This window comes from Pelobates fuscus, chromosome 1 (assembly GCF_036172605.1).
Source record: "Pelobates fuscus isolate aPelFus1 chromosome 1, aPelFus1.pri, whole genome shotgun sequence".
NCBI classification, from domain to species: Eukaryota; Metazoa; Chordata; class Amphibia; order Anura; family Pelobatidae; genus Pelobates; species Pelobates fuscus.
Window position 1 is genome coordinate 71,865,619 of NC_086317.1, and position 12,627 is coordinate 71,878,245.

Below are 12,627 nucleotides of genomic sequence, written 5' to 3' on the forward strand. Positions count from 1 at the left end.
ACAAAGATCCATTATGTCTACAAACCCTGTAATATCCACATAAAAACATAGCCAGACCTTTTTTTAAAACACACTGTAAGGAAGGTGTTCATACTTCTGTAAGTGCCTGTCAATTACTGTAGCTCTCTCAACTTGTATCTAAATTGGTTTCTCCAAAACCCATACTGCCTCTCTACAATCCTTATGTTGCTGCCATGCTTATTTTATTTGCTCTTATCAAACCATCATCATATAGTATATTGAATAGAACCCAACACACCTACGAAGCTCTCAACAGCATTAAATATTTCTGCATTTTGGGCAACAGTAGCTTTTCTGTGTGATTGGACCCAACAGGCTAGCTTTCCTCCCCACGTGCATCAATGAGCCTTGGGCATCCCTGACCCTAGTTCACAGTTTGTCCACTGCATACTGGGAACACACCACAAGACTTGCCTTTTGGAGATAATCTGACCCATTCGTCTAGCCATCACTATTTGGCCCTTGGCAAAGTCACTCAGGTAATTTTGCTTGCCCATATTTCCGGCTTTTAAATACATGAAATTCAAAAAATAAGAAGTTGCTGCCTAATATATTTTTTACAGGTGTCATTGTAATGATATACACAAGGTGATTCACTTCCTCCAGCAGTGGTTTTAATGTTCTGGCTGATCAGTCACTTGGTGGCATAGAGGTCTAGAGGACCTATTTTATTTCCTGCTGCCAATCTAAACATCTGCTAGCACAATGCATGGATGGATATATATTTGCTTTTAAATAAATCAACCTATTATATATGAAAAAAACTTAAATAAAAAAAAAAAAAAGTAAAAATCATTACAGAAGGTCTCAATGTCATATTTATATTTAGCATACCCCTTGTTGCTCTGAAATCATATGTTTATTTTTTACAAAAGGTTTACAAAATTAAACAGGCAGTGATTTGTTTACTAAATGATGTTATGCGAATCAGAAAACAAACCCAGAACAGCAGAGTTGGATATGTTAATTTTGACAGCAGGTAAAATCCCATATATTAGCATTGGCTAACCTAAAAACACCAGATGTTTGCGGACTACCTTTCCCATGAGCATTATGGAATCTTAAAGAAACAGATGCCTTTGTGTTATAACATTTGTGAAAATGATGCATGAATATAGCAAATATTTGCAGAGCAAGCTGAATTTGTGCAGGGTCTAATAGCTTGGGAAGTCATTATCCTCAGTCCAATGGGATTCTGAGGACTTTACATATCTATGTAATCATCCCAAAAGAATTGTCAAGACACATGAATCACTTGATTTCCTATTTAACCCCTTAAGGACACGTGTGGCATGTCATGATTCCCTTTTATTCCAGAAGTTTGGTCCTTAAGGGGTTAAAGCCCTACCACCACATTTCATTACTAAATGTCCTGTTTAATTTGCGTTTGTAGTTTTGGACAGTTCCGCATTTCTTAAGAATAGGACATTCCATTTTAAAGTTGGATTTTTTTTAAGGACATGGTATTACTTCATTGGTCCTTAAAGGGTTAAACGATTTCTGCTTTATTTTTTTGTATCACAGCGGAGGCCATTAACCGTTTCTCCTATATATTAATAATGGAGAAGGTTTACAAAACCGGCTCTTATTTTAGTCCTCTGTGAACATCATTTGCACTAGATCAGCCTTAAGGCACTGCTCTTCCACTAACTTCTGGGTCTGAAAAAGAAAGAAGAAAAATAAAATAAATAAATCAATCTATAAATACATGGTAGAAATCCAGGGTTACAGATGGAGTACAGTGCTTTTATTGCATATGGCACAGGCAACGTTTGTAAGATCTGTGGCTTCTGATCATGTCTAGATTAAAAGATATATATTTCTACCTCCTCCAGAATGGGTTCAATTATGTATGCAATTTATTGAGATGGAGGCGGCACCCAGTTGCAGGGATAGAGGTGTGGAATTGTACAATTAACATTTTATCATCCACTAAAGTATGTAAAATAACAGATGAAATTAGTGTCTTTTAATACCTTTTTTATTGGACCGAATTTTGAAATGGCAAGCAATTGGGAGAGCCTCCCTTTGAGTAGAGTTGTGATACTGCGGTTACAGAAACAGGAGTGCAGAGAAGACACAGGTCTGAGAGAATATACACCATTCCCCCAGAGGTTAATAAATATCAAAGAATCACAGAGTGAGAGGGGGGAGAGGAGAGAAAACACAAACAGTGCAGGAGATGGTACTAGAAGGGGAAGAGTTAAACAAATTACATAAATTAGGAATTCTTGAATTCACATCCACGAACGAAGGCCTATGAAGGCCTATAATACAATCTATGCACAAATATACACAAACACCCACACTCAAATATATATGCTTGCACACTTGTACATCTTAAAGCAACAATACATATACTTACAAATGTGCATACACATATATAAACCTGTATATACCGTGTTTCCCCGAAAATACGCCCTACCCCGAAAATAAGCCCTAGCTGAATTTTCGGGGTGGGCTGCAATATAAGACCTAGGCAGGGCCGAAAATAAGACCTAGGCAGGGCCGGCACCCTTTAAATGCCTCAACCGCCTGAGCGCTCTATAGAGAGCGCTCAGACGGCTGCCGCACTGCCTCACCTCTCCTTCCCTGTAGCGTGGCCGAGCTCCTCTCCGGTCCGCGACCCGCCCGGACTGACAGGAAGTGCACACTGAGTGTGCACTTCCAGGTCAGTCCGGCCGGGTCGCAGACCGGAGAGGAGCTCGGCCACGCTACAGGGGAGGTGAGGAGAAGATGGAGGGGGGAGGGAGGGGGGAGTATTACAAGGAGGGAGGAATATTACAAGGGGGAGGGAGGGGGGGGGGAGTATTACAGGGAGGGGGGAGTATTACAGGGAGGGAGGGGGGAGGAGTATTACAAGGAGGGAGGGTGGGAGTATTACAGGGGGTGAGTATTACAAGGAGGGGGGAGTATTACAGGGAGGGAGGGGGGTAGAGTATTACAAGGAGGGAGGGGGGGGGGGGGGAGTATTACAGGGAGGGAGGGAGGGGGGGAGAGTATTACAGGGAGGGAGGGAGGGGGGGAGAGTATTACAGGGAGGGAGGGAGGGGGGGAGAGTATTACAGGGAGGGAGGGGGGATAGTATTACAGGGAGGGAGGGAGGGGGGGGATAGTATTACAGAGAGGGAGGGGGTAGAATATTACAGGGAGGGAGGGGGTAGAATATTACAGGGAGGGAGGGAGGGGGGAGAATATTACAGGGAGGGGGGAGTATTACAGGGAGGGAGGGAGGGAGGGAGGGGGAGAGTATTACAGGGAGGGAGGGGGGAGAATATTACAGGGAGGGGGATGTGAGGGTCTCTGGTGGGGTTACACAGCGCGGACACCGGCTGACAGACTGGCTCTAAGCCCTACCCTGAAAATAAGCCCTAGTGTGTTTTTTGTGATTAAAATTAATATAAGACCCGGTCTTATTTTCTGAGAAACACGGTATGCATACATATATCTATAAGCCTACATGCATTTGAGTATTGGAAAGCAAGTGTCTGTACATAATACTTTATATATTGGTATAATAATAATGATGATGATAATAATACTAAAACATCAGAATGCATTTTAACTTGCATACATTTGAAAGAAGAGTAAGGTAATGATAAGGGAGTCATGTAAAGTAATGGGACAGGAAATGTAAATCAACATTTAGTCCTCTCTTCTTGCTAGTAAAAAAAAAAATAAAAAAAAATAAAAGTGGTATCAATATGGCTTCAAAAGGTGTTTATTTCATGGGTTTTTCTAAATCTGTGATCACTTTGATTTGTAGGTCCTTGATTGAGTGGTCAGGCTGGGTAAAATACTGTCCCACTGAAATGAAGTACGATCCTTCTTTGTTGTGTTTAATGGAGTGTCTGTGCATATTCATTCTGCCATTTAATTGCTGGGTGGTTTCTCAGGTGTAGCATTCTAAGCGGCATTTGGTGCATTGAATCATGTATACCACATTGCTATATGTGCAGGAGTATCATCCTTTAATGCTGTAGGTTTTGTTGTGGGTGGCCGTGTTTGTGTATATGTACTGGCACAGTTTGATGGGGATACTGTGATTATTTTTTTTAAGTCAGCTTGTTCCTGTACGGAGAGATTTCGAAACATGCTCTTTTGGTTTTGTTTGATCTCCAGGAATGTAGATGGAAACTTTCAATGTAGCGGTCTTGTTTCAGTTTTCTCTTTATCATAGGAGTATTTCTTAACTCGCATCCCAATTTCATCTGTTATTTTACATATGCATCATTGGACTAACACGGCTACAATCTCTACTCTAATATTAAAATACATATTTTATGACACACCTGCATATCAAGTAGGACTTTGCTTCTTGGGCTTAGTAACTTGAGAAATCATGTTTCCACAGATAGGTGTCATCTTTCAGAACTAAGACACCTTTATCAATGTACATTTTTAAATCCAAAAGGAAACCACCCATGGACTGCAGATTCGACTTTGTGGTTCTCATCAGCATTGGGCCGGTTCTAGACTAAACATTTCAAGTCTCTCTGACAGCATATTGCTAGTTACCAAAAGATTGTGGTGAGGCCACAAGCTATATCGGTTTTGTACAAATTTAAAAGAAACAGATTACCTCTATACAATACAATTCTATACTGTAAGGCTTCTAGTACTATAACCAGTTTTCAGGTGTCAAGAAGAGCAGCGCCTCATTTTCAGAAATTGTGCCTAAAACATTTGACATTAGACTGGGGTGCAATACCGGAACACAACCACTACAGCTAACGGCCGTGGTTATTTTGCCTTGACTGGTCCTTTAAGAGTTAATGAATGGTACCTGCCTCTACAGGCACCATATAGTGAAGAGGACGTCCATTCAAGTTAAAATGTTATATATCCTGCAAGATTTGTTTATGATAGGGAAGGGGTCGGAACAAAATATAGTGTTACTTCTGCAGAGGTAGAGGGTTTACTTTTCCCCTTCAATATAACAGTTTTAACATATCTCACCGTTCCACACTTGAGGAGGGTTGGCACACCAGTCAGTTTTAGAACTTGCTTAAACTCATTGTTCGGGTCTTTCCAACTAAAAGAGAAGAAAATAAAAAAGGCATAAGATTATATATATATATATATATATATATATATATATATATATATATATATATATATATATATATATATATATATATATATATATATATATATATATATATGTTATATTACAAACCCCCACATATAAGTCAACTAATGGTCATTACTATGGTGGACCCCTTGTACGGTCTACGTTATACAGTGAGCCCAATATACTGATTAACCCCTTCAGGATGGAGTCAATAGTGCACGTTCTGATCAAAACAAAACGTAAACAAAAACTGGAATTTGCGCTATATGTCTGTTCAACCGTAATTCACCACTGTCACATTAAGTGCACCCGCACTTATTATATATCATTTTGTTCAGGAGAAACGGGGCTTCCATTTATCAATAACTATTCATATATGGAACATAATTTATTATGAATAAAATGTAAAAAAATTTGAGAAAATAAGATTTTTTTTAAAAATTTGTATTTCCGTCTGCCATTTTAGCTGTGAATGTCATAATACTGTTGGGTTTTACTGCACAAAAATGCACATATTTGTAATCAGCGATGTCTCACGAGTACAACAGTACCCCCCATTAACAGGTTTTATGGTGTTTTGGAAAGTTACAGGGTCAAATATAGAACGTTCCATTTTCAAATTGAAATTTGCCAGATTAGTAATGTTACCTTTGAGACTGTGTGGTAGCCCAGGAAAGAGAATTACCCCCATAATGGCATACCATTTGAAAAAAGTAGACAAGCCAAGGTATTGAAAGTGGGGTATGTTTAGTCTTTTTTAGTAGCCACTTAGTCACAAACACTGGCCGAAGTTAGCGTTCATATTGTTTTTTGTGTGAAAAAAGCAAAAAACGAATATTTGGCCAGTGTTTGTGACTAAGTGGCTACTAAGAAAGACTGGACATACCCCACTTGCAATACCTCGGGTTGTCTACTTTTGCAAATGGTATGCCATCATGGGGGTAATTCTCATTCCTGGGCTACCATACGCTCTCAAAGGCAACATAACTAATCTGGCAAATTTCAAGGTGTAAAAAATGAAATGCAAGCCTTATATGTGACTCTCTAACGTTCCAAAACACCATAAAACCTGTACATTGGGGGTACTGTTATTCTCGGGAGACTTCACTAAACACAAATATTAGTGTTTTAAAACAGTAAAACATATTACAACAATAATATAGTCCATAAAAGTGCAGTTCGTTTGTAAAAAAATGCAAAAAACGTCACTTTTACTTAAAATATCATCGTTGTAATACAAGTTACCAGTTTGAAACACTAATATTTGAGTTCAGCGAAGTCTCCCGAGTAAAACAGTACCCCCTATGTACAGGTTTTATGGTGTCTTGGAGAGTTACAGGGTCAAATATAGTGCTTGCGAATTAAATTCTCTGCACTTTCTCCCTGTTTTGTCAGGCATGTCAATCAAATTTTAATTAATCAAATCACATAATTACGTTAAAAGATTACTTAAATATACGTGTAGAATTTTAATATATATATACATATATATGTAATTAAATTCTACGTGTATACTAATGTAATTTATATATATATATATATATATATATATATATATATATATATATACGCGGTTATTTGTATTTTATATATAGATATATAGATATATATATATATATATATATATATAGAATGTCATTCTAAGTGTATTTTGTTACATATATATATATATATATAATATATTTATTAATAACAAAATACAGTTAGAATGAAATTACATATGCATATATAATTTATATTACATTTTGTTTCAATATTTTATTTTATTTATTATTTTAATTATACGTATATATAATATATATGTAGATTATATATATAAAATATATAGATATATGTAACGTCATTCTAAGTGTATTTTAATACTAATATATATACACACATACTTATATTAATATTAAAATACATTACGTATGACGAGAGATAGATATATATATATATATATATATATATATATATATATATATATATATATATATATATATATATATATATACACACACACACACACACACACACTTTTATTTTAACATGTGTATTTAATTTTTTTTTATACTTTCCTACCAGCAGGGGGACTGTCTAATATTTTAGACAGTCCCCCTGCTGGCAGATCCATAGCCAGCTATAGGGGGCCTCATTTGCCGGAGGGGGGCTGCCTGGGCTCTCAGGCAGCCCCCCAGAAGAGGATCGCGGCGGAGGTGAGTAGTTGCTGGCTCCTGGGGGCTGCAGCCGTTACGGCGTTCCGAAAGGACTAAACAGTGTACAAACAAAGGTTTATAGCACTGTGTGACAGCTCTGCCTGTCCGGTTTCCAGAAGGCACACTCCGTCTACCTCTCCTCCTGTGGACGTGTGGGGTGATCTGTACTGTGTTCCCCATGCTGCTCCAGGATAAGCTTAGGCTGACAAGGTCTGGCAAATCCAGCTCAGCAAGCATGGAAGTTTGCACGTTAAATGCACAAACTGACATAGCATCCCATCCACATAGGGAGGTGTGGACACCTAGTTACCCAGCAGAGCCTTTCACTTATATAGGCCCTTAGACCCCTCCTCATGGGAGGGCTCCCATGCCCTTTTCTATATTTAAGCACAGACCACCCTAAAATCTGTGCTCAGTTGTTCTCCTTGAGTACAGTGCCAGCTCCTGTCTGAAGTAAGTTGATTATCCGCACATGTGGAATTCCCCTGAATCAACACTTGTTTGCATGAAACCTGCCTTAAAGGGACACTTCAGGCACCCAGACCACTTCTGCCCATTGGAGTGGTCTGGGTGCCAACTCCCACTACCCTTAACCCTGCAACTGTAATTATTGCAGTTTTTTATAAACTGCAATAATTACATTGCAGGGTTAACTCCTCCTCTAGTGGCTGTCTACTAGACAGCCACTAGAGGTCACTTCCTGATTTATAGCAAGGATTTTGTGAGGACCTCCAGCGTCGCTCATTTCCCCATAGGAAAGCATTGAAAATCTTTTTCAATGCTTTCCTATGGGGAGCGCTAATTGCTTTATTTTACCGTTTATACTTGCATTAGGGCTTTTTATTATATTTGTTTTCAAAATAAAACCTTTTAATTCAGTGACTGTATCCATATAAAATTTCTGCATACCAAGACCATACACCCCAAAGTACCTCCCAAAGTACAATAAAGCCCACACTGGATTTAAATTTTTGAACGGTCAGTCAATTTTTTATTTTTAGTGCTTAGTGGCAACAATCTATGCAATTCTACTTTCCACTGTTAAAACGTACCTTTACGGCTGCTATTTTACAAATAATGGAGGAATATAGATTTGTCCATTCAAACCGAAAGGAAGGTTAACATGCCTGGTCTCTTTAAGACCAGCTCATGAAGTGAATATAGATCACACTGTACCAGTGATGGTTCATGCTCCCTGAGGAAGTGAGTACATCGATCACCCATCTTCCATATTTGCCTACTGTGAGGTTCTGTACTAAAACTCCCTTACTGGCATGGCACGCAGCTCGAACGAGTTCATGGGAGCCTAAAGTACCATCGGAATGCCTTAGGAGATTTTGTCCTCTTGATCTTTTATTTTAGATCTTTGTGATTATACTACATGTGGGAGAGTTTAAGTACTGTGTATCCAGTTTACATAATAAAAAAATATATATAATACACTATGGAAGCCCATGTCTGGTTTTGCACTTTTTAGTTATATGTACTAAACAGTAAATTTTGTTTGCCTTTTAAAGAAGCTCTGGTCACCTTGATAATCTCTATGGATGTTCCTTTCGAGAAAGGGAGCCTCCATAGAGATAATCTGGTGATGAGTGAGATAATGCTTTATTTCCACAGTGATCACTAGCGATTTCTGGGGGAAGTAACGAAATACAACGCCCTTCTGTCAAGTTAGAGATTTAAAATAACACTAAGAACTCCCTACTTTCTCATCTTTTGACTGCGTTGGGATTTTAATGACATTCCAACTCAATTTTTATGAGCATTTCTTAAAAGGAAGGTTCAATCTCAATGATATACTCAAAGCTCTTTTGGTGTGACAGAGCAACTGCAAAAATTGTCATGATGGGTATGTGATGGCAAAGACCTAACACATTCACAGGATCAAATTAATAAGTAAAAAAAAATAAAAAGTGGGAGGGGATAATTTGTAAATTACATATGTCACTTACTAAGGTCTCTCTCCAACTTGGCAGTATAAAAATACTGCGTCATCAGGAAGATTCTTGAGTTCTCCACGTACTACTGGCTCGGCTGAAATACATGGCAAACAGTGCACAGTGAATAATCTCTCCCCATTTAAAAAAAGATTAAAAGCTGTATAACATTATGAATCATAATTAGAAATCAAGAAAATAGTTTACAATGTTATAGATTAGTAATGCCTGCATTTTGTTACTTAAAAAGGAACACTATACTTCTACTAGCGCTTAATACAAATGTGTATTCCTGACACTATAATTCTAGCTATTTAGGTGGCCGGCCCCCCTGTCAGTTAGATAAAAGGTGAATTGACTCACCTTTTTCTAGCACTGCGTGGATCTCTTTGTGGCTGGCTCGACCCCCACTCTGCCACCTTGGCAGAGATCATCAAACTCACTGCTTCAGCATCTTCTCATAGAAATGTACTGAATCAATGCATTTCTAAGAAAAAAGTGCAGCACCTCCATGCAAAACGTGGAGACATTGACAGTAAGTGCTTCACACTGTACAGCACTGACCCAGGAAGCACCTCTAGTAGCCATCTGAGGAGTGGCCACGAGAAGTGTCCATAGGCTGTAAAGAAAACTGCTTTTTCTCTGAAAATACAGTGTTTGCATTAAAAAGCCTGCAGGGACAGGTTATAGACACCAGAACAACTACATTAAGCTGCAGTTGTTCTGGTGATTAGTGTCCCTTTAAGCTGTTGTGCAGGAGAACTCCTTTGATGTTAAAGTTAATCTTTTAATTCTGGGGTACACACAGCATTTTCAAAAAATTTCTGAACTATTGGGGTGATTTATAATTTTTTTTTTTTTGTTTAAAGTGGTCTAAACTACAAAAAGTAGGGGATCATCACCAAATGATTGCAGCGGACACTCCAAATAGTAACTGATGTACTTAGTTAGCTGTGCTTTACTGGAGAAGGACTTTGACTCATTGTTCATAGATTAGCATCTCATTTTACAACAAGACAGAGAATCTCCTTTGGAATATGTGACATATTAAGACTGTAAGCATCTCTAAACTAATTTGTATCAGCAGAAGCAAGCACAAGGGGCTTACTTACTTAACAGTGAAATGGGAAAATAATAGCCACCAATGTTTTGCAAAACTAATGTGCTATGGATAGCATTTACTTCAAGAGTGGCCTAGTCCCAATCCACAGTACAGGCATACCCCACTTTTAAGTACACAATGGGACCAGAACATGAATGTAAAATGAAAATGTACTTAAAGTGAAGCAATACCTTTTTTCACTTCCCAATGCATGTACTGCATTGAAATAGTCATTTACAGGCATAACTTATACTGCTACTGCAGAATTCCAGTGATTTATTTAGTGATTTCCAGTGGGCTTTTATTCAGTTAAAACAAACAGTAAAAAAAATAAAAAAAAATCTCATTCCAGATTGTACCATTTATCTTTAAAGGGACTCTCTCCCTCCCACCCCAAGTTTCTAAAGGGGTTAAAACCCCCTTCAGTGACTTACCTGTATCCAGCGCCGATGACCCTCGGTTCAGGGTCCACCCACGCTCCTCCCCCACCGTCATCCGGCGGGGGAGACCAAATGCGCATGCGCAGCCGCCGCCGGGGGGAGACCTAATGCGCATTAGATCTCCCCACAGGAAAACATTGAAAAAGGCTTTCAATGCTTTCCGATGGGGAATTCAGCGACGCTGGAAGTCCTCACATAGCGTGAGGACGTCCAGCGACGCTATAGCACACTTTTCGTGTGCTATAAAGACGGAGTGCCCTCTAGTGGCTGTCCAGTAGACAGCCACTAGAGGAGGAGTTAACCCTGCAAGGTAAATATTGTAGTTTATTAAAACTGCAATAATTACACTTGCAGGGTTAAGGATAGTGGGAGTTGGCACCCAGACCACTCCAATGGGCAGAAGTGGTCTGGGTGCCTGGAGTGTCCCTTTAATGTTTTATTCATCTGACAACCTTAAACTGGGAGGAAAAGTAAAATAAACCTGCTCACTAGGCCATTTTCTGTCAATCCAGTGCCAAATTGTATTTGTTAGCAGTTTAGTTGCACACTTTGTTTAGAAACACCTTTTTATCACTTTAAGCATTTATGGTTTAACTTTTATTCCTCAAAATTGCAGTTAATGCAGCTAAGCTGCCAAGTCATATTTTAGAAAATGGCAGGGTAAAACCCTTTCACTGGATGGCAGCCGATTGCAGAATATGGACAATATACGAGCAGAAAAAAATATATACATATAGGTTCAGCTAGGAGTAGGCATTATAAATTTGCCCTAACATGTTTGAGGTTTACAGATCCTAACCCAACCCATAAAACAAAAGCAGAATGAGAGGATTAACCTGTGCCACGTCAGAAGGTGTGAAAAGTTCTTGCCCCAATGACACTGAACTGACCTGCTCCGGACAAGAATAGAACCTTCCATTTCCTGAGGCACCTTTACGTACACTCGCAGGTATGTCCTACTCGCGAATGTACGTAAAGTGAGGGTATTTAAAGCGGGGTATGCCTGTATAGCAACACAACAGAATGATAATATAATTATTGGCATTTATATAGCGCCAACATGTACCAAAATCACTTTACAATATTATCATGGGTAAAATTTAACACTGAGAAAACTACAAAATGTTACAGGACAAAAGGGATGAGGACCATGCTCGAAAGAGCTTACAGTTAAGGGATATTTATTACTGGCATTTATAAAGCGCCAACATATTCAGCAGCGCTGCAAAATTAAGAAAAAAAAAAAAAAAAAAGTACAATATAAAGAGACCAATACAAAAGATAGAGCGGAGATCTAGCCCTTGAAGATCTTTTATACAGATATTGCTAGATAGCCAGTGAGCTTACAATCCAAGTGACATCGTGTGCACACTGTGTCACAAGGATTTACAGGATCCCTGGTAACAGAAGGCTTATCATAGATGGCATGATCACAACACTAAAGGGGTTTGAGGATACCAAGGCACTCCACTAATTAGATATAATACCTTTCACGCAGTCTGGACACCAGCTCACCCCATCTGCATTCTTACTTCCAGAAAAATAAGCAAACACTGGCTTTCCCTTGTGTTTCTCCACCTCCTGGCAGTAAGCCTGGTATCCTTCTACCTTCACTTCTTTACAAGCAGACATGTCTAGAGCTATAAGGAGTGAGTGCACTCAGACTGAGGTCCTTACAGAGAGCACTGGGAAAGCTACAGCTGGCAGTAACACAGCTAAATCACATGGACTGTGCTCACAATTCACTTCCTGGCTGAGCTCTTAAAGGGGCAGCACATAGCTGAGAATGTGGACAAAATAGCTGACTTTGGAGGAAAAACAAATAAATCAATCTCCAATTTCAGCTATTTTTTAC

At 38.9% G+C, this 12,627-nt stretch overlaps 1 protein-coding gene across 1 annotated transcript; it reads right to left on the reverse strand.

Moving 5' to 3' along the window:
- Positions 1-1,499: 1,499 nt before the first annotated feature.
- On the reverse strand, positions 1,500-12,534 carry TXNDC17 (thioredoxin domain containing 17). Its single transcript, XM_063443882.1, has 4 exons — positions 12,260-12,534; positions 9,246-9,327; positions 4,981-5,056; positions 1,500-1,680 (listed from the first exon to the last, which is right to left on the reverse strand). Exons 1-4 carry the CDS (start codon positions 12,402-12,404, stop codon positions 1,612-1,614), a joined length of 372 nt encoding a protein of 123 aa, XP_063299952.1. The 5' UTR covers positions 12,405-12,534; the 3' UTR covers positions 1,500-1,611.
- Between the last annotated feature and the right edge of the window lie 93 nt (positions 12,535-12,627).

Excerpts from the sequence above, each read along its gene's own strand:
- TXNDC17 (XM_063443882.1), bottom strand. The coding sequence starts at position 12,404 with ATGTCTGCTTGTAAAGAAGTGAAGGTAGAAGGATACCAGGCTTACTGC. Across the intron at positions 9,328-12,259 it reads GTGTCCAGACTGCGTGAAAG|CCGAGCCAGTAGTACGTGGA; the intron begins GTATTATATCTA and ends CATGTATTTCAG. Across the intron at positions 5,057-9,245 it reads CAAGTTGGAGAGAGACCTTA|TTGGAAAGACCCGAACAATG; the intron begins GTAAGTGACATA and ends CTTCTCTTTTAG.